Source organism: Plasmodium vinckei (genome assembly GCF_900681995.1).
Source record: "Plasmodium vinckei vinckei genome assembly, chromosome: PVVCY_11".
Lineage (NCBI taxonomy): Eukaryota > Apicomplexa > Aconoidasida > Haemosporida > Plasmodiidae > Plasmodium > Plasmodium vinckei.
Genome location: NC_051303.1, coordinates 1,403,519 through 1,431,068, shown reverse-complemented (window position 1 = coordinate 1,431,068; position 27,550 = coordinate 1,403,519). Strand labels below are relative to the sequence as shown.

Genomic DNA, 27,550 nt, shown 5'->3' with positions numbered 1-27,550 from the left:
TTATATAGAAAAAATCACGAACGGGTATTCATAATACCCATAAAATAGTACTCTGTTATGTTCACTTTCATTTCGAAATACGAAATAGTGTTCATATTCATTTATAAAGCATGATACATAGTATTCCTTATGTTCCCGTTGATATTATCATGCAGTTTTCAAAATTTCAATGGTGGCATTAAATTCATCGCTTTATTTCATCAACAGTTTTAATAAATTACCTGCGAATGACATTTAATTATTATTTCGAATTATAATATCGTTATTTGCATTATGCTTTAAGGGGATATTATTTTCTTTCATATTGTTTATATCGCTTGAATGAATTCGTTTATTAAATCTTTCGTTTACTAAATTAGCGCCTCGAGGCTTCTCTTTATTGTATTGATTGTCTGTTGAATGTTTATTCTGTTTATATGGCGGTATGTTTTTTGTTTTGCTTTTTGTATAATCATTTTTTTTTTCTGAAACTTGATATACTTTTTTGTAAGGGGGGTTATTATCTAATTGTTTTTTATTATTATTAGAGACATTACCATTAGTTGTTGCATTGTTAGAAGTGGTATTATTTACTATTTTATTTCCAACGATGTTGGTTCCCCGTTTCTCAATTTTTTTTTTTTCAAAGTATCCCTTTTTGCTAAAATTATGATCATTATCTTTGTCTTCATTGTTATTGTTTTTAAAAGTAGTATTTTTTCTCATAAAAAAATTGGAACTTGTGTTGGTATCATCCGGATTTTTTGTATTATCATATTTATTGTTAGATACTAATTTTAACAAAGAAGCTTTGATCCTATTTAAACCACTTTTACGAGAATAAATCGATCCCTTTTTTTGGTTATTTGAGCGAGAACCATTATTATTTCTATGATCTTTATCGTCTTCATTATTTATGGTATTATTATTTAATAAACGTGATACATTTTTCGGACTTGTAAATGCATTATTTTTTGGTGCGCTATAATAGCCCTTTGTAGCATTGCTTGATAAATCTTTTTTATTTACTAGACTATTTTTTTTTTTAGGATTTTCATTAATACATGTTAGTTCATCGAGTTCTTTTGTATCATTTGGCAGAACAAAATTATCTTTATTATATATATTACTATTAGGTTCGTCCATTAAATTTTCGTCGATTTCTACTGATTTTGTAATATCATCATTATTATTATATTCTTCATCTTGGTTAATAGTATCAAATGTATTTAATTCATATATTTTTATTTCATCTTCAAATATTTCATTATTGTTTTTTTTTCGATTTTCCTGGTTTATATATAAATTTAGCATTGTATTATATCGATTTCCAATCCATGCTTTAAAACTCTTGTAGTCAATTAAATTACTTTCATTATCACTATTTTTATCGGCATTCAAAATATTAGAAGAATTGTGAGTACCATTCCTATCGTTTTCAGAACCATCAATATAATTATTTCGTTCCATATTTTTGGCATTTTTATCATCCTCATATTTTAATTTATCATTGCGATCCTCTTCAGCATTCCCCTTTTTTTTTGTAAATCGAAAATCGCTACGTTTTGTCTTTTTGTTGTTTTTACCATGCTCATTACTATTCTTAATATTGGTAGCACTATTGTTATTGTTGTTCTTATTTTTGGAGCTTCTCGTTTTTTCCTTTCTTATAAACTCTTCATTATTATAATCATTTTTTCTTCTTCCATTTTTCTGGTATTTCATATCACGAGTTTTGCCTTTTTTATTGAATTCGGTACTATTATTAGAATTCTTATTAGGGGTATCAGACCAATTTTTCGAGTCCATACTATTGTTAATGCTATCGTCGTTGTTGGAATAAAGATCATATCTAATCATATTATTTTTTATAATTTGTATACCATTATCCTCATTGACATTTTCGATATTATTTAGTCCATCAATATTTACATTGTTATTTTTAGAGAAATAAAAAGGTGTTAGTTCATTTTTATTGTATTTATACTCGCTATTGGCATTGCTCATGTTTGATTCCTTTTCTGATACGTCAGAAAATTTTATTCCTTTATTACTGTTCATACTATCTCGATGACTTGTTTTTTTATCATAATAATTGTAATTATTATTTTTACCTTCATAGTCATTGAGGCTATTATTAATATTACTGTTGTTAGGGGAAGTTGACTCATTAGTAACCGATGTAATTTCACTTATCTTAATATAATATTGCTCGCTATGCTTCTTCTCATACTTTTCTTCATTATTAAATTGTATGCTCGTTTTTTTTAAGCTATTTTTTTTTAAATTTAATTTTCTCTCATTTTCATTTTTATCATATTCGTGCCCATTATAGCCATTCATCCCCTGGACACTACTGTCTTTGTAGTATGAACTTCGCATGCTCGATTTTTCATAATAGCTATAAACACATTCGTCATCATAATTGTTAATACTACTATTATCGTCACCATTTGTGTTCATTAAACTGTCACTTCGATTATCATGATTGTTTTTATAATATCTATTTTTTTTTTTGTTATTATGTTTTCCATTTTTATTATTATGATTTATATCATTCCATGACGGATCCAAGTAGCCATTTTTCGTTTTTTTTTCATTACTTTTATGCATATCTTTATTTTTTTTAGTTCTTTCTCTGCTTCTTGATTCCTCTATATTTTTATCACCTGGTTTAAAATTTTCTTTACTTTTCATAACATCATCATTTTCTGTATGTTTATAACTACCAGATTCTACCTTACGCATATCATTGATATATTCGTTGGTGCTTCTATAGTCGTTTTTTTTGTCATTATCTGTATTCCTGTAATTATTATACTTTTTATTTGTGTCGTCATGATGCTTATTATTGTATCTCAATCCATTTCTAGTATCATCATCTTTCTCCTCATTTTCCACTATATTATTATACGAAGGTAATTCTGAAGTGACATTTTTTTTATAATTAACATTTCCATTATTTAATATGTTATTATTCATTTTTTTTTCACTATTGTTATATTTATCTTTTTTATCTTCATTTTTTCTAAATGTACTAGTTTTATTTTTATTATTTGGATTATCAGAATTAGCATTACTCAAGCTTTTACGGTTATTGTAATTATGATCTCCTTTATTCCTGGTACTATTTATTTCGAGATTTTTTTTTTTTTTTTCAGCATATACTTTTCTGCTACCTTTTTTAACATGATCATTTTTTGCATGATTAACATCAATGCGTTTTATATGGTCTTCATTTTTTTTAATTGATTCATAAGTCTCGAAATGGGTCATATTTTCATCTTGCTTAATATTATCATTACCATTGTTATTTTTGTAACCATTATTATTGCTACGATTGTTGTTATTATCTATTCGGTTGCTGTAATAATTGTTATCATTGTCATTAAGGTTGCTACAATTAATTTCGTTACGTCCATGTCTATCCATTTCCATGTTTGATATTAAATCATCTCTACTATTATTTTCATTTTTATGAAAAGGGTTTTCCATGACTTTTCTTTTTGTAGAATAGTTTCCTTCTTTTATAAATTTAGAATTGTTATTAATAGGTGTGTCTTTAAAGTCGCTAGAATAATTTTTGTTATTGTTGATGTTATCGTTTTTAGAGTCATCCATCTTTTTATTATTCCTATATATATCCTCATTTATATCTTTACTATTACTTTTCTTACGATTGCTTGCATTCATTCCATCATTTAAAGTATTTAAATAATTTTTTTTCCTTTCCGTTTGACTATAGCTCGTCTTCTTGTTATTTTGTAAACCCCTACTATTTTTATTATCATTACCATTGTTCCCATTTCTACTTAAAAAGGTATTTGTGTGTTTTTTTTTTAATTCACCTTTTGGACCAATTTTTTCAACATTATTGATATCTTTTTTTGAATTCCAATTTTCATAATTTTCCTTTATTTCATCATTATATTTTATGTTTTTTTTACTTTCCATATTGTTATTATTGTAATTATCTCTTGACACATTTTTTTCGCCATCATCATTATTGTTATATTCAACATGTCTCACTGTTCTTTGAATGCTTCCTCTTCTGTCGCTCATTTCATCATTCTTATTTCGTTTCATACCATTCATTAAAGAATATGGGGGTATGTTTTCATTTTTGTGATTCCCATTGTAGCTGGTGTTATCCTCTGCTATAGAATTACAAGTATTTCGGTTTTTATAATCATGATGTCCATTTATCTTTTTATCATGTGTATTATTATTGTGATTATATTTAAAATGTTGATTTCCTTTTTTCAATAAATTTTTTTCGATTTTATGATTCACATCATACCTATCAAACATACGACCCTTTTCACTATTATTTTTCATATGTTTTTTCGGTTTGTCGTCTCCATTTTTTGAGTTAATTATATTGTTGTATTTATTATCGTCTTTAATATAATCATAATCATATTTCATTACATCCCTGCCTTTTCCTTCCTTATGGATGTTCATCTTAATTTAAAAAAAATACAATTTAATGACCTTTTCTTTACAATCGTATTTACGATAATTTAAAATGTTGTCATAAAAATAATGAAGAAAAATATGTAGATAAATATATATGTATGTATAAATGTAAAAGATTTGTTAACAAAATAAAAAGGATAATATATGCCACTGTATATTTTAACAACCATGAGCATATGTATTGTGGTATTTTTTTGAATCAAAGTATACAATATGTAACGAAAATATTTTTAATGTATCAAGGAAATAAAGGATGTACTGTGAATAAATTATTATTACTTTATGTAGAATTGTACTTATGAAGAATATACATTTGAAAAGTTATTAAGACACTTAATTTGATAATTCATAAAAACAACAATAAATAAAAAACATTAAAAAAAAATAGCCATACATAAATTATAAAAATATCTTACTTTCATAGCATGTAATATATATATTCATATTATACAACAAATAAGAAATACGATTTATATTTAATTATATATTGTTTCATAAAAAAAGCAGGATCTACATATTTACAAACATGCATATGACCACATAATAGTATACCATAACATGCATATAAATATATAATATACACATACATAATATTATATACACTGTTATTTTACTATTATATATATATGTATTTATTATATAAATAACAATTTTAGCTTTTTAAACAATAGTTTTATAGCTTAAAAATTTTAATATATATGTATGCACATGGTAAACACATGTATGCTATATATTGGATTCCCTTAAATATGCAACATTTGTCATTAACCCATTGTGATTTTTTTGAACACGGTATTTATATATTTTTTATTTTTTTAAAATTTTATATAATTTTTTTGATGTGTTTAAGAAAAATTGTTTTATTTTAATTTTTATAAGATTTTTTATTATATTATTTGCTAAGATCGAGTGTTCACCTTAATATTTTTTATAATAACATTATTAAATATATGTACTCTCCCTATTTTTTATCTTTATTGTGCCATATGCATATATAAACTAATATAACTATACATTAGTGCTAATGTGAAAAAAGATAATATATATACTTAAAAATATCCGAAATTCCTATTTCTTTTATTTTTTTGGTATAGGAATTTATAGTGTGTTTTTCAAAATTATTGTACATTGAAAATATATATAAAACATTATATTTGTATGAACGGCCCCTTGTGTTTTATTAAATCACCGTTTTAATAAGGTTTTACTCATAGTTAACTTTTCAAAAAAAATTGTTATTTAGTATATGTTGCATCATATGAGTATACGCACAATCAAAAATTAAATATTTGAATAACTATATATGTACTACTACTATATAATAATATTTTTGCTTATTTCTATACACATAGTTATTATAATACTTTGTAAGGGGGATATATTTTGAGATATGCAAAATTCTTTTTTATAAGGTAACTAAAATATATTTTATTATCTCTTTTTTAAAACTATAAAATATATAGTAGCGTGAAGTACCTATAAAAATAGTGCATATTTTTTGCTTTTTTTCTTGTAATTCCCTCCCCTTTTGTTATATAAAAATCTTTGCTTTATTTAAAAAAGTAGAATTACAATGAACTTTGGGATAAGTACCAAAAAATATTACGGGCTTTCCCTTAAAAATAATAAATCAATTATTTAAAAGATGAAGATAAATATCATCTTATTTTTCGTACTATAAAATATGTTTTTTGGTGTGTTAGCTTTTATAATATATATAAACATTTAAACGATTAATAAAACTAAAAAAATACAATATTTCCCCTATTAAAAATAATAATTCTGAAACATTATAAATAGAAAGAACTTCTATTATAGCACTTAATAAGATATTCTTATTTCCTTTTTTGACCCATATAGTATCCTTACTTATTCAAGTTAGTTACCATTTTATTCCTAATTTTTTATTTTTTAAGTATGTACTTCATTTTCTACTTTTTTTACAATATATATTAGTTGCAATTATATATAAAAACATGATTATAAGTCGAAAAAATAAACAAACATGTCACTATATATCCATTAAATACCAAGATAAAGAAGGCATTTTGACCTATATATACATATATGCCTTTCGATATAGATACATTTAAATTTAATATAATGCATATTATATAAGCACACACTGACTTTTATAGGTGTTACAAAATACACACCAAATAATATTTCGCTCTTTGGCAATTTTATTATTCCAAATTTGTGTTTTTAACTATTAAATGTTTTGAAAATGTTTTTTTAAGGAATTCTTTTTACATTATTTCATGTTTCTTGAATTTTATAAAAATTTATATTTTCATAAATAATATATTATGATTTATTGAAAATATTAATATGGAAAAAAAATACAAAACAATCATAATAAGGTGTGTAAATAATTACACAATAATGGATTAAATTTAAATATTGTTAGATAAAAACAAAAATCATGGCAAAAAACAAAAAAGACAATCATAATATGGCTTATGGATAAAAAAATGTTTTAATTTTCGCTAAAAAACATTTTTTATATGTCTATTATTTATATACGAATATTATATCTTGACAAAATATCAGCATAGGAACAATATATTTTTTCCCCATCCTACACTTATTCATTTTTTCATAACTATATATATAATATGACATGCGCCAATATTTTTAGTTTGTTTTCTCAAATTATCATTTTAGTTTGATAATAATTTCTATATCTTTCTCATTACAATTTTGTAATTTTTACTGCATAAGTGGACAGACACACTAGTAGAGATTTATGTATAATGGTTAAGACCTCATTCTTTTAAAGATTTCTTCATTGCGCCATTTTATACTTGAGCTATGAAACATTAGCTTTGCTTTTTCGATGGCCTCGTCAAGATATTTATGAACTAAGTTGGAACTCCATTGTGCAAGATGCTTCGTTGTTTTGATATCATCATCATCTTGATTTTCTTTTTTCACTTTTGATAGTAATTCATCTTCTATATGCGATATACTTTCAAATCCAACTTCTGAATCGGAGTATATGGGATATGGGTACATATTTCCTGCATAAAATTTAATCAATATTCATATATGTAAATATAGATCTGCACATATTTCGATTTTTAAAATGTCTATGCATATTTTATGGAATGCCATATGTCTATATTGGCCATCATAGAAAATGAAAATATGTTTTATTTTATTATGCATACGGTTTTAGGATTACCTTCTTCTCCTTCTAAATACAATAATTTCGTTTTTTTTTTTTTTTGATTTTTCAACATAAATTCCTTATCATTAGTATTTCCCTTTTCTACTTTGATATGTTTTGTTGCTGCAAATAGAAATGAAGAGAACATCATGTTTCCAAATTAATTAATTTATTTATTTTCTTCACTTCTTTTCATAATAATATTTATATATACTATTATATTGTTATAATAGTAGTGTAACTATTTTGAACGAAATGATAGGAAATTGATTCACAACTTTCCAATATCTATATATTTGTTTTACATTTATTACACTTATTTGTGCATTTTTTATAAGTTCAATATATACTTACCAATTATCCATCGCTTTTCGTTAATTTTAATTGTTTTTTCATTTTTTCGTTTATTTCTTACATTGAACTTGAAATAATTTTTATTTTCTATAATATTAACATCATTAGTTTTAATTATTTTGTTAGAAATGTTTTTTGATGTAGGGAATGCTGCATTTCCTGTTACTGTATTTTTTTGATTTTTTATATTTTGTACTCCATTATTCATACTATTATTAGCTTCTGAATTTCTTTCCATATTTAAGGCATTGTTTACTCTGACATTTGTTCTGATATGCCCCTTTTCCAAATTATTTTTTACATTGTATTCATTTATATTTATTAATTCTCTTTTTTTAGTATTATTATTCAATTTAGAAAAAAATACTTTTTTATTTTTTAGAGAACATGCATTAAAAGAACTTTTCTTGTATTCATTCATCTCATTCCTTAATTTATTTATTTTCAAATTAAAAATTTCAACCTTATTGTTCCATCTATGATCTAAATTTTCCATTATGTTATTTTTTATTTAAAATATGCTCATAAGAATTCAAGCTACTCTAGCCAATGTAAAGCACAACAAAGTGTGTCTAAATTAAAAAGAGCATCAAATTGTTTCTCAAAAATAGACAAACATAGAGAAGGAAATAAAAAAATATAAAACAAATTGAGTTAGAAACAAATGCAAAGAATAAAAAAATGTAACAAAATATATTATACTTTTTAACACATTTATAATGATATAATTCTTATAGTATGCATTTAACGAATAAAACAACTTTTAACATCAACAGACAAATTATTCTTATAAAACAAACGGGAAAAAGTAGTATATTCATCATCTCTAATTGATATTACACATGTTTTATGTATATTATTTCAATACTTTACACACATACAAGGTGTATGTACACTATTATTGTTTTACCTATTGGGAGAGGATTTTTCGTACTTGAAAAAACATAATAATCATATTTATATCGATTATTATTCGATTTCTTATAAATATATGTTTTATGTTAAAAAATATAGCCTTTATAATATTTTTCGATATTTTGCTATCCAATAAAATCACTATTTACCAATCCCAGGAGCAATTCTTTGAATTATACTTCTGAATGAAAGAATCAACCAAAATATGACTATTTGTATTACACTCAGAAATATATTTATCGTCTATTAATTTTTCCTCTATAGGTATAAGGACATAAGCATCGAGACCTGCATATTCGATTTGCTCCTTTGATAATGGCCTTTTATTCCAATTGGATAATTGTAATTCTTTGCTTAATTTTTTTTTCAAAAATTGAAAACATAAATCATTTAAACTTTTAAAATAATATTTATTAATTTTTTTTGGTAATGCTGTTATTATATTTTCTGGATCGTTAAATTTATTTTCTATTTCTTTCTTAAAATTATATGTGCTACTGTTTGTTAATTTTTTAAATAATCCGGTATCATTATTTTCAAGAATATTCCTATTCATTAACTCAGTATTAATAATATTATTACAATTGTATATATCCTCATTATTACACTTTTCAACTATCAAGGGTTTTTTAAGATCTATTACATTTATAAATGCATTTAGATTCGATATATTTTTGAAATACCTTGACATTATATATATATCACATAAAAAATTAAAGAACAATTTATATATAAATGGGTTTTCTAATATCCATTTTAAAAATTTATACACTAATAATTTGTAGTTATAATCTATATTCAATAAATCAACTACATATATTTTTTTAGATGTTGAAAAAGATATGACACTAGCTTTTTGCTTTCTATTCCATTCTACATCGATACCAATATAAAATTTTTTTTTTTTCATCCTTAAATTACGATTAATATTTTCTATATCTGTTAAATTATTATTATAATCAAAATTATATATATCATCATCCATGTAAATGTTATTTATCCAATGCCTTTTTTGATATTCTTGTATTTCTATTGTCATTTTTTCAAATTCATCCATATTTTTTATAAAACATATATTTTTGATTTCGTCTGGCAATGTGTAATGATCATTGCTTATATTACTGGAACTGTCTTCGTTACATGCATGAAATATATTGTTGATTAGATTATTTTTTATATCACTCCTCTTTATAAGGCATTGATTGCTCGATTCCATTTTTTTTATTTCATCTAAACTTGTAGAAATATTACTGAGAAGATATTCTTTCGTGGTTAAGTATCCCCAATAATTGGAAAAAAGACCTATTCGAAAAAAGACAAACATGTAAAGAAATTATGATGTTGAAAAAATATGTGAATATCGGGTATTGTTATGCAAAATAGAAAAACTGTTTGAATTTAAATTATCATTTATAATATCAATAATGTTCATAATGAAATATGAAGAGTAACCTGTGTGTTGATTCACCGACAAAAGATAACGAAAAGCCTCCAATTTTAAATGGTTATGCTCCAAAGTATCGAAAAATAAAAAAAGAGAATTTTTAGACTCATTTTTTAATATATGATCCAATATATTTACACAATTAAATGATGAATTTTCCTTTAGTGGATTATAAATACTAGGATTGCTCATAGATGCCAAAAATATGGAGATAAATTCAATGGAAGTAGTAATGTATATTTTATCAGACAAATACTGTCCAACTAAATAATCTACATTTTTCACATTTAAGTTGTCTTTAATTTTTTCTTTTTCATAATTTATATTATTTAATATGCTAAGAAAATTTGTATGACTTACGATATCGCATATTAAATTTATGTCCAATTTGTTTTTATATATTTCATTATTTTTAAAAAAAAAACATAAACTATTTAGTATTAATTCTTGAATAGTTTTTTTTTTGCTGTTTTTTAAATTGGGGCTAACAGATTTTATAACATTCTCATTAAAAATACAAAAAATATATTCTATATTCCCATTATTGGATTTACAAATTTTATGATATGTTTTAACTAGGTTTATAAATATTTTTTTGATGTTTTCTTTATATTCGTCTGTTGTTCTTATATTTTTAATTTCCATTAATTTAATAATATAAAATATTATGTTCGCCGCTATACCATCAATTTCTTTATTTTTGCATAGTGAACTTATTATCTCAGAAACATTTCCTTTTACATAAACTTTATTAGAAGTAGAGTAATAACAATGTCTTTTTTCTTTGAATAAATTGATACTGTCACTTTTTTTAAGGTAATTATAGTTTCTGGGCATATCAATGTAATGCTTAATACATCCTTCTTTGAATATGTTTTCTTTTTGTATACTATCGCTTAGCCTATATAAGAAGACCACTGATAAGGTACTATATTTCTGAGCATTAACATGTAAATAGTGACGATAGTTAAATAAAGAAACAAATTTAGGCATATTGTATTATTCAAAGTAATATAAGTATCCACTACTATATTGCTGTTATATTTCTACTATACATTTTTTGATTGCATCACCATGCTGTATATTTTCCATCTTCTTTCTGTGTTTTCTTCCTTAAATCCAATAACACATGTTTGTATATTAATATAAATAAGAGGATAGAATAATACGAAATTTTATGTATATGTGCTTAGCGATCTAATTATCATTATGAATCTATATATATGTGGGTAAATATAACATATAGAATAATGATACTTATCTAAGACTACTATCCTTGTTATACCAGCGCAAAAAACAATGCTTCCAAAATTAAAATCAAATAAATGAAACCTTTCAAACTATTCAAATGGTTAATAAATTACTTCCAAATCACAATTTACGAAACAAAATGTATTATACCATATAGGGCCTTGTGTGATAAACTGTATTAATATATATAGGTGTAACTAACACAGTTATTTTCTTAATGCCATAACAATTTCACTATTTATATACTTTTTGTTTTTTTCACTTAATAATTTTTTTTTCGTCAAAAAAAAAGAAAAAAAAACGAAAAAAATAGCTATTATGCCGTAAAAAAAATTAAAAAAAAAGTAGAATAAAATATATTTAAAAAATTATAAAAAACGAAAAATATGCAAAATCAAAATTTTACATGATAAAACAAAATTTAAATTGTTCTTAAAAATTATGATATAATAAATTAAAAGGTGTAAATAAAAAAATCACAGTAAGATGAACACTCATACATTCGAATTTTTATTTAATACTTGAATAAGTGAAAAACATAAACTGTATGTATGATGTAGGATGCATTTACATAAACATCAATAGTGCCATAAAAAGTTTTGTATAGAAAAATGAAAAACGAAAAAACTTATGAAAAAAAGGTTAAAACAAAAATTTATTAAAATGCCAAAAAATATATATAACTATATAATGCTGCAAATTTGGTAGGGGGTCAAAATTCCCACCTTTTCATTATGTAGTTATATCGATGCATGATTATACAAATAATGATTATACGAATATATAAACAGGCATATGAAAATACAAATATAGAAATAATAATTCGATTGATTTTTCCTTTGCAAAATTCAACCCTAAGTAAGTACATGATCACACTATATGTGTATAGGTTCGGTATAATTTGATGGTCTTATGAAAAATTAATCTTATATAACCCCTTTTTTACGCTTAAATTGCCTTTTATAAGCATCCCCTAATTAATATTCCAATTAAGGAATCTTCCTTTTGTTTTTCTTCTCTTTTTGCCATATTTTTTTTTACAAAAAAGTGAATTATTCCTTTACCCCTAATTTTACGTATGTATGCTAACGGAAATTATGAATTATAATAAATGAGCTCGAAAGCGTATCTTTACCTGTTATCAATATGTATGTCTTTTTCATTGAAACGGATTAATTTGTCTGATACAAAATGAGCTTCATGATTGTAAAGAATGTCTTCCTTTATATTCGTTGTGATGAGTAATAAATAAGAAGAGTTCGGTTCTAACTCAGTTAGAGGAATTAATATGGAATTAAATTTAATATAATAATCATAACCACATGTAGATAGAGGCAATATATCATTATTTGGGCCACCATGCATATTACATTTTTGTATAATTTTATAAACTGAACCATTATGTGTCATAAAAAGATTAAAATAATTATTTTTAAAAATATTGCTGGATTCTATATCAGATATAGTATTATCTTGTTTGTTATCCACTAATTTATATATATTAACAAATGGTATTCCTTTAATATCGATATTTTGAAACATTGTAATTTTTAATGATAATAATGTAGCATCCATAGTATTAAATAAAATAGTTGAATAATTTTTTAAAGAATATAAACTAATTAACTTATATTTAAAAATTGAAAATGGGGGTGTAATATAAGAATAGGGAATCAAATATAAATTTGGTCTTTTTTTAATAGTATTAGGATAATGAACACATATTTGATAATTTGCTACAACATCGGGTCTATATAATGATGGGATTAAACAATACGTGCCACTTTCTAATGTGCACTCAATATAACAACATCCAGATTTATATGCACCACTAGATATTATTTCTCCCTTTTTTAAACTTCTAGGTGATGATGTTAAACCCTTAAATATTCTCAAATTAACAGAATGCTCTTGAGAACACTCTAAAAATATATAAAAAACAGAATGCTCAGGAACATCAAAGCGAATATGCGGGTTTCTAAAATATGACCATAAATTATTTGAGCAGCCTCCTGCACATTTAATATCCCATTCCCCTTTAAAATAAAGTGATTCATAACTATCTGTTAGCAATTGTGGTAATTCATATATTGATAAATGTGTATGGCTGAATACTTTTAGTGTAAAATTAAACTCGTCTTTTTGAGAATATTGTGAAACTATTAAAACAAAATCTACATTTCGAAGAATTTCTTGTTCATTATCCTGGCCCTCTTCTCCTTCATTAGTACGCTTTGCCAATTTTTCTTTTTTATTATTATCATCTTTCGATTTATCTGATTTTCCTTTTTGTGCAATATTTTCTTCACCGCCAATTACTAACTTTGTGAAAGTACATTCCCCATTCGAATATATTCCTTGCTTTATTGGAAATAATGGGCAAACAATTCTATCTTTTCCTGCATGGATATGCAATGCTAAGTATTTTTGTGAAACATCTGTTTTTCTATCTCTAACATGGCGTGATAAAAGAATCCAAATTTCTATCGGTTTTTTCCCTATATAATACATACCATCTTCGGATAAATCTTCTTTATTTACATTAATATGTAAAGCAAATTGAGGATTATATGCTACTAAATGAGTATCATCTAATAATATTGAATTATTTATAAATGAGCTATTTTCCCATTTTGTATGAATTTCAAATTGATAAGGAAATATAATACTATTCCAACATATATAAATATGTGAGAAATATTTGACAACATCTTTCCATTGAATCCAAAAACATCCATCATCTTTATTTTTAGCTTTTTCAAGTGAATAGTTTAATTTTTTTTGTAATTTTTTTGTCCAAGTTTCTTCATCATGATGTGAATATTTTCCTTTCCATCTAATACATCCCCATGGATTTTTTATATATAATAATTTATCTCCTTTATAACTTTCAATATTTAAAATTGAATAAGCATGTTTTGTTACAATTCCTGTTGAAATCGACACTCCTTCAGGATAGTCTAAACCCGATGGTGCTGCATCCGGCAATTCTAATGTCCCTAAACACACTACACATTTTCCTTTTTTTATGCCATCATACATATTATCCCAAACCTCATCCCATTTTTCATCATAGGTTTCTTCATTCTCTTTATCTCCTCTCATAATTAAATTTTCTTCGGTGTTAATATAATCATAATGATCTGCTGATCCGCAAACATATGCTGACATGTCCATTTTGCTGGTTTCACTACATAAAAATTGTTTTCTTTTTTTTTTTACTTCATAATCTGCTTTTTTTTTATTCAACAAGGTGCTCTCTCCAATGTGCTTATCCCTAATTTTTTTTTGTTCGAATTTGTTTATTTCAGCATTTTGGTTAGTCACAACTGCATTTCTTATTAAACTTTCACAATTATCGCCATGCTCCATATTTTCTATATCTATATTAAATAATTTTGCAGTTCGCACCTGGTTTCTTTTACATTTTATGTATATATTTCGAAAATGCCAATAATTTTTCAACTTATTATAATAATCCCATTTACTAGATAAAGTACAATTACCATTTAAGAATAATCGATCGATGCTTAAGTTTCTAGACTTTATAACAAAATATTTAAAATTCTTCATCTCGTTTGATGTATTATTTACTGTTTTAGATAAAAAAAGAAAATTGCTTTTTTTATTTTTGTCATAATGGTTTACTGTATTCTTCCCCTTATTTCTTTTGTTAATAAAATTATCATTAATATCTTTGAATGGTTTATTCTCGCACTTTTCATGAACAAAATGAGTCATTTCTTTCTTCAAATAATTTTCATATTTTTTATCGTTTATAATAAAACTTTTGCATATCGCCGAATGAGTAGTAGTACATTCTGCGGATGGAGGCGAGCTACTTATTTTTGATTTTAACGAAATAGTAACTGGAATCCATCCAGTTAAATAATATAAATCTGATCCTGGATTTGAACCATACATAGAATAAGATCCTCCCATTAGTTTAACAAAAGCTTTTTCTAATAATGTAACCCATAATTCTTTTTCATTGTTTGAATATGCAACTAATAATGAATTATTACTTTTTACTGGTACGTAATCATCGATAATAATTTTTCTTTGTATTCCATTACAATTTAGTCTACATATATACATGCCACTTGGATTAAAAATTGGCCAGTTTTTATTTTTTTGTATATAATCAGATATATATGGAGATATAATACTCGATAAAACAGGAACATTATGCTTTTTTTCATATTCTATTAAAACTGTTAAAGATGATAAAAATGAACAGTCTGCAACAAAACCCTGTCTTATACAATTATTATGTAAATTTGGCGACATAACAATTGGATTAACATATAAATCTGATAATCTTTTCCAGGCATGAAACTTTTTTTTTTGTCTTACACTTAATTCTAAAAAACCATCAGGATCAGTCCACTTAAAATTTAACCATCCATATAATTGAAAACCATTAACATAATGAAATATGCATCTTTTTTTATAGCACAATTTACATACTGCATAATTTTTTTTTAAGCAGCTGTCATTTAATTTATATATATGATGGCAATTTATTTGTTCATTTGCCACACTATTATTTTGTATATTATTAGTTCCCTTTTCTTTTATATTTAAACCCTGCTCGTTTTTTCCCCATTTATTATTCATTGAGGTTAAAATATGATCCCCTAATTTGTTATCATCTGGAAGATCTTTTTTCTTTCCCTTTTTTTGTTTATCGTTCTTTCTGTCTATTTTTTTTTTTTTCTTGTTCTCTTTTTCCTTTTTTTTTTCTGAAGAAGGATTATCATAGTATTCCATCATATGTTTCCCTTCCATTTGTGTATTCATCTTTTTATCTATACCCATTTTTTTGCATTCATCGCGTTTTTTTAAAATAATATGATGATTATCAATTTTTATTTCAAAAGGGGTATCCTTATTTTGATCTTTATCATATTCACAATTTGTTTTTTTTGTTTTTTTTTTTATTAACATTTTTGAACTTAATTCATTCTCTATTACATCAATTTTACAATTTTTTTTAGGTTTCTTTTCTTTAACACAATCTTCTTCATTTCTATAACTTTTTAGTTTTTTAGATAAATTATCTTTACCAATTTGAGGAGAGAAATTGGAACGCTGGTCCATATTACTATGTGTATACTTTAGTATATGTATATCATTGTCATTAATGTTTTTTTCTCCTTTTGCATCATTCACATTTATTGTAGTGGGTAACTCCGTTTTCCTCGTTAATTCAGTTTTATGTTTTTCAGTTCGACGTGTATTCCGTCGTTTATCTTTATAATGAGCTGTTGCAATATCCTCTATTATTATTTTTTCTTTTTCTACTTTATATTCGGTTTCCAACTTGATGTTTTTTTCCTTTGGTATGATTTGATCATTTTTATCTTCCTTTTTATTTTTTTTTTTAATAATAGTATATTTACTAATTTCGTCATTTTTTTTTTTCAGTTTTTTTTTCTGTTCATTAATATCCTTTATTGGTGTGTTTTTGTTATTTCCCTTTTTCAATCGCGAATCTTTAGCATATTCGAAGGGTATTGTGTAATACAATTTAAATATATTGTCCATACTAAAATTTCTACTATTACTATATTTTTTTTTTCGTAATTTTTTTTTTTTACGATTTTCTTTTTGTTTCCTTGAATAATTTAGTTCTTTTTTTTTATTATTGATAATGGAACTATTAACACATATATTGCTTGAATTTATTTGTTTTGTATTTCTGTGATAATTTCCACCATCCTCTTCATCACGGCTAAGGTTATAATTAAAAATTCCACAAAAATTCAATTCTCTGTCTTGCGAATACATATTAAAACTATCATATTCTAATTTATTATTATTTTCAGTAAATAATTTAACATATTTTACATAAAGGTTATTTTTTATGTCTGGATCATTTTCAACCCAAGGCAATATTATATATTTTCCAATTAGAGAACTTTCAAAAAGTATTTTTGAAGCATAAATATCATTACTAATATGGCTAGGCATTAATGATAACATATTGAAACTATTATAGTTATACTTATAGAATTCATATATATATAAAAATGTGTTTTTTTTTAGTTTAGCACTTTTGAAATCATGATAATATAATAATAAATCTTTATCTTTATTCATTCCGCGTATTATATTTCCTTCTTGTTTTCGTAAATTATTATGATCATAATAATCACCTAAATTTGTGTTCATATTAAAATCATTCGGATTTTTATTCACATCAAATTGTAGATTATTATTAATAGGTATGTTTTCCCCACTTTTATATAATATATATTTTTTTTTGTTGTCATTTTTTAAAAATTCTTTTTTTTTCATTTTCCCCATTGAAACAGTATCATTATTTTTGTTTTTTAACCGTTTTTTTGAAAAGGCATTATTAATAATTTTTATAATTCCTGTATAAGAGTTTTTTTCAAATATACTATGACCATCTTTATCATAATCATTATTGTTAACATCATTTTTTAAGCTGTGTTTTTTAGATTGTTTCTCATTTATCTCCTTTTCGAAATTTTGTTTTATTAGTTCATTTTTAGACATAGTCTTGTTCTCTTTAAAAAATAATGAACCAGCTCTTGATTTTTTTTTATCTTTTTGACTTTTCACAGTTTTATTATTTATTTCCAATGTGTTTATGTTATTGCAGTTGTTTGCATTTCTATTATTTATACTTAAATTATTTATGTGTTTGCCATTAGTTACTACATTTAATATATCATTATCATAAACTGTTTGCTTATTTTTTGAAATATTATCATTTATATTAGTTTGATATATATTTAATTCGTAATTATTATCATCATCGTTTTCGCTGTCTTCGTTTTCTTCACTCCATTTTGACGTTTTTTCATTTTTTCTTCTTTTTTTATCTTTCAGCTTAGAGCATTTACACCCCATATCATTATATACATAAACAAAAAGAAAATATGTGAAAGATAATGCTTATTTAAAAACTTCAATTATTAATTTATACACATAATAAAGGGAATGATGATACGTAATGAATAAAGACAATATGCGTGTATATCTTGTGTTACAGATTTAGTTTAATTTTATTAGGGGATTATATATATAATATTTCTATACAATGCTACAAATTTCAAAGGTTTTAATTGTGTTATATATTTATTCAAACCCATAAAAGTATATACTATATGAATAAGCACATAAACCAATTCATAATATACATATACATTTATAAATATATTAAATGCAATTTCATAGAATGGTTTCCCATTTTAAATATACGAATAAGAAAAAATTCATACCTAGATATATCAATATTTTATTTTTTATGTATACAAAAAAATAACAAAATAAAACATATTTAGTCTATTGAAATATTTGACATTTTTTATATAGTAACACAAATCAAAATAACGAATTAATATAATTAGTTTTTCCTTAAAATTATAAACGGAAAATATTAATTCAGTTATTGGAATAAAATTATGTTACCTTTTTAAATTAATATAAATTAATAAACAAAAAATAAAATAAATTCACGCTTTTATAAGATAAGTATTCTAACACTGATGTGATAATTTGTGATTATATTTATAGTATTTTATTTTATATATTTTTTTAATACGTGCTACAATAATATACATTAAGCATGTATATTAAAAATTTATATGATATTTAATTTGTTCTTTTTAATTTATATATTTTTTTTCATTTTTTTAAGTTAAAAAATTCCAAAGATATAAAAAGAAAACAATGATAATATACTGCAATTTTACTTTCATTTTTTTAAAACAAATCTTATATTAAATTTATTTTAAAGGTACTATAAAAAATACCAAATGAAAATTCGAAATTTTATAACATAGATTCAGGGATATATTATTGTATCGATTTTTAAGTTTGTTATAAATATGTAGCGAAAATTTAACAATAATAATATATATTATATTAACTTTCAATTCCACGAAACGAAAAGAATACAATACTTTCTACATAAAAAATAATAGACAGTATATAATATTTTTAAAACCATTGCACACAGATATTTTCCTATATATTAAACCATAATTCATATATGAATGTTTATCATTTTTTTTGTTGGTGAAAACAAAACATTTTGAACAATAATGATATTAGGAAAGTATTTTATTAAATTCTCCTTCGAATGTATATTTTCCATTTTGATTTCACATACTGTCATTTAAAAACAATACAATATAGCAGAAATGAGAATAACAATAAGCTAAATACATATAAATAAAGTTCAAATGGAAAATGTTTTTAATCAAATTTCTATAAAATTTGTAAATTCGATTTTGCAATAAAACATTAGTGTCAAAAGCATAATCAATTTGTTGTAGTTGTTTAAAATATATACGTATATATAATAGTTTTATAAATTAGGGGATATACTAAGAAACATTGTAAAAATGGATACATATAATAATATATATGCATACGAACACATGAAAACATTGCTATCGCTCAAAACATGATAGTCTTGTAAATTTTATTTAAACAAATGTATATATACAAAATAATATTATACAAACATGTAGTTTTGTTAGACATATAGTATAACATTTTTAACTAGGTATATTTCTTCAAAAGAATTATTTTATTTTATAATTTATATGCATTAGGCACCATACCATACTCATATATGGATATGGTTTTGTTATACATGGTCATGAAGAGGAATGAATACTGAAATCGTACAAATATGGAAAAAAAAATAATAATTCATAAAGTTTTAAAAATGAATAAAACACTAAACATCATTTATCTATTCTTATATTTTTTCTCACATTTTGTCTTATTTTATTTCCATACATCATCATCTTCTTCTGGCATTTTAATGTCACCAAGCATTCCACCTGGTGGTGCATAGCCAAAAAATTTTTGAATATTTTGTCTAGTTAGCATAAGTATTAGGGTATAAATAAATGTTGATGAACAATGGTATACATTTTTTCCTTGCAACCCGGTTTGTGTTATTAAAGTGAAAGGGAAAATTGGTCTAAATGGCAAAATTGCTATAGTTAATCCTTCAAATAAACTAAATAATAAAGGCATTATAGATAAAAAAATTAAACCTGTTATTAGATTTGATTTTGTCTTTAAGGCTGCCATTTCTTTTGTTTTTTCCGCGTATATGTCTTCGGCTGACGCCTTTTTTTTTATTTTCTTTTTATTGTTATTTACAGATATTTTACTTAGTAATCCATCTTCTTTCTCTTTTTGAACTTGCTCATACAATGATTTTAATTCTTCGTTTAAAGCTATAAACTTCTCGTTTCTGTATACAAATATCCAGCTTAAAAATTCGGAAAAAATGCCACATGCGACTGCTATGCCTATTACTATAAAAATGTCTGTTTTGTTTATAATAACATCATCCATATTTCTCCAAAAAAAACGATAAAAAAGAAAATTAATTAAATATTCTCTCTTGTTTGAATAAGTTTGTAGATACACAATTTATAAAGTATTGTGTACAATTGAGCACGCCTTTGTTATGATTTTTGATTCTTTGCTTTATTACAATTTGATTTATTCTTATACGTTTTTCATTCGTGTGTAACATAAATAAATTTTTAAAACTCAATCGTCTTTATTTTATGATGATATTGTTTTATATACAAATGTAAGCTGTGCATGTATCTTTATTGTTGGTATATACAGGCAAAAATTGGGAAATAGTTTCATCAATTTTTTTCCAATTTTTTTATTTTATTTTGCTTTTTTCAAACAAATATGCATTATATACAATTTAACAAATTTGTATTTATACAATTATTTTGTATATGCATACATACACGGACTTATGATTGTGATATTCATCATACAAAATATCTTATAAAGTTGGAAATGCTAGATTCTTTGTAAAGTTAAAAATGATCAATTATATCATGATAATTCAAAAAAAGTATTTTAAAATTATGTAAAACATTTTTTTTTTTGAAAATTAATAAAAATATTCCTCTTTTAAATGCCATTAACACAATCTCACATATAATATATTTATGCATTTAGTATTTTCCGCGATATTTTCACTATGAATTGTTTTATAAATATAAATAAAGGAAAAAATATTAAAAAGTTAGCACTATGCAACACGAATTTTTTTATGTCCGCATTTTAAAATCATACTAGTTATATGGTCCTATTACTACATATAAAATAGCTTTTACGCGTTAAAAAAGGACGCGAAATAAAATATATAAGCTAAATTATATCTATGAATAAAAAATAAAAAGCTATGTTATATTAACAAAATTCATATATTTTAATAGAAGCATGTGAATATGTTTATTTTCCAATTATTTTTTTAAAAGGAAAATTGGCACTCGAATATTATAATATACATATGTATATATAATAATGGAAGTATAATAAAAATTAAATAACTTTATAATTTAAAAATATGGCGTTACCCCTATAACATTCAAAAAAAATAAATACTTTTGTAGAAAAAAAAACATGTTTAATACGTAAAAAACATATTTCTATAAATGGCATAATAGGAATAATGCTTTTGCATTATGATTACAGGGGATGAGATAAATTATATATTCATAAGTACATATATATATAATTTTTATTATTAAAAAACATATAATAATTTCTTAAATAATATATATAGTGGGGTTCGTATTCACAATAATATTTATTATATAACAGTGGTGAAGACTTCTTTTGAGCAACCATATGTCAACTGCAAATTTACACGTTATACAATTGTGGAAGAATAACATTCATTTTCATTGTCTTTCTTTTCGATCCCAGAAAGAGATATATACACATACGTGCATGCATTAATGCTCATTAAGAAGTTTGATCACAAGTTATTTAATTAAATAAATTTTTAGTTATCTATTAAGTTGTTTACGTCAAAATGAAACTCGAAGAAGTGAAGGATATTCAAAAAATAGAAAGAATTGGGGCACACTCCCACATTAGAGGGTTGGGTTTAAATGACTGCTTAGACGCTCGTTATTGTTCCGAGGGTATGATAGGACAAATGAGCGCGCGTAAAGCTGCGGGTATTGTTTTACGAATGATTAAAGAGGGAAGAATTAGTGGAAGAGCAATTTTACTAGCAGGACAGCCAGGTACAGGTAAGACTGCTATTGCTATGGGTATTGCAAAAGCATTAGGAGAAGATACTCCCTTTACTCACATTTCGGGCTCAGAAGTTTATTCTTTAGAAATGAGCAAAACAGAAGCTTTAACTCAAGCTTTTAGAAGATCAATTGGTGTTCGAGTAAAAGAAGAATCAGAAGTAATTGAAGGAGAAGTAGTAGAAATTGAAATAGAGCGTTTTCAGGAAAAAGATGCTACTACTAATAATAAAAAAGTTGGTAAAATGATACTTAAAACTACAGAAATGGAAACATTATATGATTTAGGAAATAAAATGATAGAAGCATTACAAAAAGAAAATATTACTGCAGGGGATGTTATTTGTATTGACAAAAGTACAGGGAAAATTACAAAAATTGGCAAATCTTTTGCTAGATCGAAAGATTATGATGCTATGGATCCCAATACCCATTTTGTTCAATGCCCGGAAGGGGAATTGCAAAAAAGAAAAGAAGTTGTCCATACAGTTACATTGCACGATATTGATGCTATAAATAGTAGGACCCAAGGATTTTTAGCATTATTTTCAGGAGATACTGGAGAAATAAAAAATGAAATAAGAGAGCACATTGATATGAAAATTAATGAATGGCAAGAAGATGAAAAAGCAGAAATAGTACCTGGAGTTTTATTTATTGATGAAGTACACATGTTAGATATCGAATGTTTTTCATATTTAAATAGAGCTTTGGAAAGTGAGCAATCTCCTATTGTTATTATGGCAACAAATAGAGGTATTACTCATATAAGAGGAACTGATTATAAAGCTCCTCATGGTATCCCATTAGATTTATTAGACAGAACGCTTATTATACCTACATACCCATATAAGCATGAAGATATAATGAAAATACTGGAACAACGTGCAGAAGAAGAAGATGTAGAAATCGATGAATTTGCTAAAGAACTTTTATGTAAAATAGCATCTGAATCGTCTTTAAGATATTCACTACATCTAATCACATTAGCAAATTTAGTTGCAAAAAAGCGCAAAGCAACGGAAGTTACTGTGCAAGATGTTAGAAGAGTTTATAATTTATTTATTGATGTCAAAAGAAGCACACAATATCTTATTGAATATCAAAATGAGTTTATGTTTTCAGAATTACCAAAAGACGATGAAAGCATTAATGATCAAGAATCCGTTGACGAAAAAAGAGAAAATCAAGAAAAGAAGTGATAATACTTCATCAAAAACATAAGCATGTATGGAAACAAATATTCATATCATCACATTTGATTTAAAAATACATGTTATAGGCTCCTATATGTCAAATAACACCTAGTTTATCATATTATCGTTATCAAATATGATATATAAATGCAGGAATGTATGCTAAATAATTATACTAATACACAAGAATCTATAGTTTCTTGATAACATATACATTTAACATATAAAAATTGTCACGGTTGAAAAACATATATATTGTACGATATTTTTCAATCATGGCATCTTTAAATTGCCATTTTAATTCACATAATATATATTATTTGCTGTGATTATATTTTTTATAATATAATTTAATTAATAAGCAATCTTTTATTATCATTTTTTCATTATATTTTTTCTCATTATTGTTTTCCTTTTGTATTCCATTGCATTTTACAGCAATTAGACAAATTGTTGACAAAGGCAATACCAATGAAAATGTGTCATATTATATTTATAGACTATTCATATATTGCCTTTTCTGTATATGCATAGTGCAAATAAATAAAATAAAATTTTCTATAATTTTTTTCAGCCCTTTCGGCATTGTAATAATTCTACACACCTTGTATATATTTGTTCAAATATAGCTAGCATTTTATCAGTTGTTTTTTCAAATTATGATTAACTTTTTACAGCTTTAATTAACAAAATATGTATATACTTAATTTTTGGATAAATATTGTACAATAACAAAAAGCTCAAAAGAAAGAGCAAAATAATATATTATTATAATACAAGTATTAAATAAGCGGGAATCTAAATTAGACATTTAGAAAATACACATGAATTAAATTGCTAAAGGAATAGATTCTTTTTGTTTTTCAATAATGGTGATTTTTTAAATCTTTTAGTACATATAAAAATATAAAATAAGCATAAGTCCATATTTTAGTATTCCTATATTTACATATTTTTCTTATAATATCAAGGACATTTTTTTTCATTTTACAAACATTTATTTTTATAACTTTATTGCTTATATGTCTTTTGTAATAAATACAAAATAAATTATATAAAAGAATATTCTGTGATATTAAACCGATAAAATATTATTATTATTATCCTATTATATATACTGTAAGGTAAATCCCTTATTATTTTATACAATTCTTTTAAAATGCTCCTTACTATTTATTTGTTATGTTAGTCTAATTATTTTATTATAACTAGCTATTTTTCATTAAGAATATTAAAAAAAAAAATATTACCAGCTAGCTAAATACACACCACCCAAAAAAATATTATTTTGCCGTTTTTTTATTTTATAGAATAAATTTGTTGTTATTTACTATGTTGCTTTTTTAATATTGAATTTTTTTATAAATTTTTAAAAATGTATTTATTAAAATTATCAAAGGATGCTACATGTTATTTCTGCGAATTTACATTAAAAAATACATATATATATGGAGACCTTATTCTTACAACATATTTGTCTATACAAAATTTATATTTATTATTTTTCCACAAAATTAAATAAATATCGTGTAAAATATTTGTACACATATATGTACTTGTGAAAAAATAAATAAATTCTTTCATGTAAAAAAAAATTTTATGTTATATATTTTTTTGCATTCGTCATTATAAACGATTTGGTTATTTCTGTATAAAATTTTCTTCATAATTTGTTTTTTCCGCTGTAACCTTTTTTCCAAAATATTTTTAATTAATTCTTGTTATTAAAAAGACATTTATGATATTAAAAAATTCGCTTAATATGACTATTTTATTTAATTATTTTTAAGTAAATTAAAAAAATACAAATAATTAAAGTATAAGTTCAGTACCATTTAGTGAAAAAAAGTAAATGCTAAAAATAGACAATTAAAGGCAAGAAAAAATGTGTATATAAATAATATTATTTCACAACAGGAATAATGAAGTCAATTAATGATAATGGGATTAAAATTTCTAACAAGGAAGAGTTTATATATTACCTAAAAATATTAAACCAAATTGGATTTTACGACGGTAAAAAATATGTTTATGTATATATATTACACACAGATTTTATTTTACCATACCATGTTGAACGATTAATGATAAACTTATTTATTTATACACTTGAATACAGAAATTATTTCATTAATCAAATCAGTTAATGTGGAAGATTACAATTTAAATTATGCAGAGTCTATGTTAATGGTTAGCAATCATACATATTTTTTGTTTCCTAAAATATTCATATATTATAAACTGAACTACAAAATAAACACCACAATACACCCATATAAAAATTTATTTATAAATATACATTAGTAGGCTTGACCGTTAAATAATAATGGCATAATAAACATTTTTCAAGTATTATTAAATTGTTTTTATATTAACCTGTTTCGTTATTTTAATTTTATTAGGGCACTTCATTCAAAAATGCTTTAAATGTTAAGAGAAAGGAAAAAACAACACTGGAAAATGTAATAAAAAATGAAGAATCCAGCGAAGAAGAAAAAAAATGTGGCGAGCTGCTAAAATTAAAGATAAATAAAGATATAAGAACAATTGAAAGAGACACCTATGTTGTCATTAAAACAAAATGTATTCCTAAAACAGTAGATGAAGTAAATTTATTTTTTATTCACATTTATGCATTATTCTTTTTATTCCAATAAATATGTAAAAGTAAACATAAATTATTTTGTCCATTTATTGGACAGAATTAAAAAATATATACGTTATACACCTGTTGTATTATTTTTAATTTATTTTTTTCAATGTGTAGAAAATATTAATGTTCTATTGGCACTTACTTGGAGATATAATGAGATATAGTACTGATGCATTTAGCATTGAAGACAAAAATAGAGTACAAGAAAGAAGCTTGCAGGCATATTCATACTCTCTAAAATATGCTAACAAAATGAATCTACCTCCTTCCAATCCACGATTATTAGAACTTTTAGTTAGCTTAACAGGTTAATACATAAATATAAACATATGAAAATATTCTATTAAGATAAGCATTATGAAATATTATTATATATATCTTTTTGAATCTTTCCTTAGTTCTACATAAGGATATGGATACTCAGATACATGATCCCATAGAAATGGCCGCGCAAGCTTTTAGAGATGCAATTCAAAATATGCATCTTTTAGAGTAATTATTAAATTGTTTATAATATAAAATGTTTTAAAAATACTTCCTATGTGAGTTTCTTTATTTTTATACAATCATATATTAAATGTAAATACATGTATACATGATATATTGCTTTATTCTCCATATTTAGGAGCGATGAAGAATGCTCAAAGACAATTGCTATATTAGGAATACTAAGAGATAACATAAATAAATGGTGTAAAAGTAAGTTTCGTAAAATAAATTAGTTCTTATATATATATTTGCAATATTACAACCAAATAATTAGTTGCTTGCCATTATTTTTTTTAGTTAGCAAAAGAAAAAACGTAAATGCTTTATTTGAAATTAAGGGGGAATATTCTAACAAATACGAAGACATTGTAAATAGTATTAATACATAAATTTTAAATAATGCAAAGAATATAATATATCCCCCAAAAGGACATATATATCCTGCTACTCCATGTGAAATTATTTTATAGACTTTATATTATTTCACTCGAATTTTTACTAATATATTTTTTCCATAACAATTTATGCCCAATTTTACTT

General features: G+C 23.9%; 7 protein-coding genes across 7 annotated transcripts; 2 read left to right on the top strand and 5 right to left on the bottom strand.

Annotated features, from left to right (window-relative positions):
- Positions 1-234: 234 nt before the first annotated feature.
- On the bottom strand, positions 235-4,443 carry PVVCY_1103980 (conserved Plasmodium protein, unknown function; the record flags this gene model as incomplete). Its single annotated transcript, XM_008625982.1, has 1 exon — positions 235-4,443. The coding sequence occupies one exon, from the start codon at positions 4,441-4,443 to the stop codon at positions 235-237; it is 4,209 nt and encodes a 1,402-aa protein (XP_008624204.1).
- Positions 4,444-7,218: 2,775 nt separating this feature from the next.
- PVVCY_1103970 (conserved Plasmodium protein, unknown function) lies at positions 7,219-8,480 on the bottom strand (the record flags this gene model as incomplete). Its single annotated transcript, XM_008625983.1, has 3 exons — positions 7,219-7,481; positions 7,646-7,753; positions 7,985-8,480. The coding sequence occupies 3 exons, from the start codon at positions 8,478-8,480 to the stop codon at positions 7,219-7,221; spliced, it is 867 nt and encodes a 288-aa protein (XP_008624205.1).
- Positions 8,481-9,044: 564 nt separating this feature from the next.
- On the bottom strand, positions 9,045-11,336 carry PVVCY_1103960 (exonuclease, putative; the record flags this gene model as incomplete). Its single annotated transcript, XM_037634562.1, has 2 exons — positions 9,045-10,201; positions 10,352-11,336. 2 exons carry the CDS (start codon positions 11,334-11,336, stop codon positions 9,045-9,047), a joined length of 2,142 nt encoding a protein of 713 aa, XP_037490649.1.
- Positions 11,337-12,725: 1,389 nt separating this feature from the next.
- Positions 12,726-18,479, bottom strand: PVVCY_1103950 (calpain, putative; the record flags this gene model as incomplete). Its single annotated transcript, XM_037634561.1, has 1 exon — positions 12,726-18,479. One exon carries the CDS (start codon positions 18,477-18,479, stop codon positions 12,726-12,728), a length of 5,754 nt encoding a protein of 1,917 aa, XP_037490648.1.
- A 1,890-nt stretch (positions 18,480-20,369) lies between these two features.
- Positions 20,370-20,951, bottom strand: PVVCY_1103940 (conserved protein, unknown function; the record flags this gene model as incomplete). The annotated part of the gene is made up of 1 exon (XM_008625985.1): positions 20,370-20,951. The coding sequence occupies one exon, from the start codon at positions 20,949-20,951 to the stop codon at positions 20,370-20,372; it is 582 nt and encodes a 193-aa protein (XP_008624207.1).
- Positions 20,952-22,446: 1,495 nt separating this feature from the next.
- PVVCY_1103930 (RuvB-like helicase 3, putative) lies at positions 22,447-23,874 on the top strand (the record flags this gene model as incomplete). The annotated part of the gene is made up of 1 exon (XM_008625986.1): positions 22,447-23,874. One exon carries the CDS (start codon positions 22,447-22,449, stop codon positions 23,872-23,874), a length of 1,428 nt encoding a protein of 475 aa, XP_008624208.1.
- Positions 23,875-25,790: 1,916 nt separating this feature from the next.
- On the top strand, positions 25,791-27,399 carry PVVCY_1103920 (14-3-3 protein, putative; the record flags this gene model as incomplete). Its single annotated transcript, XM_008625987.1, has 7 exons — positions 25,791-25,884; positions 25,988-26,058; positions 26,271-26,474; positions 26,636-26,828; positions 26,920-27,013; positions 27,147-27,220; positions 27,308-27,399. 7 exons carry the CDS (start codon positions 25,791-25,793, stop codon positions 27,397-27,399), a joined length of 822 nt encoding a protein of 273 aa, XP_008624209.1.
- Positions 27,400-27,550: the final 151 nt, after the last annotated feature.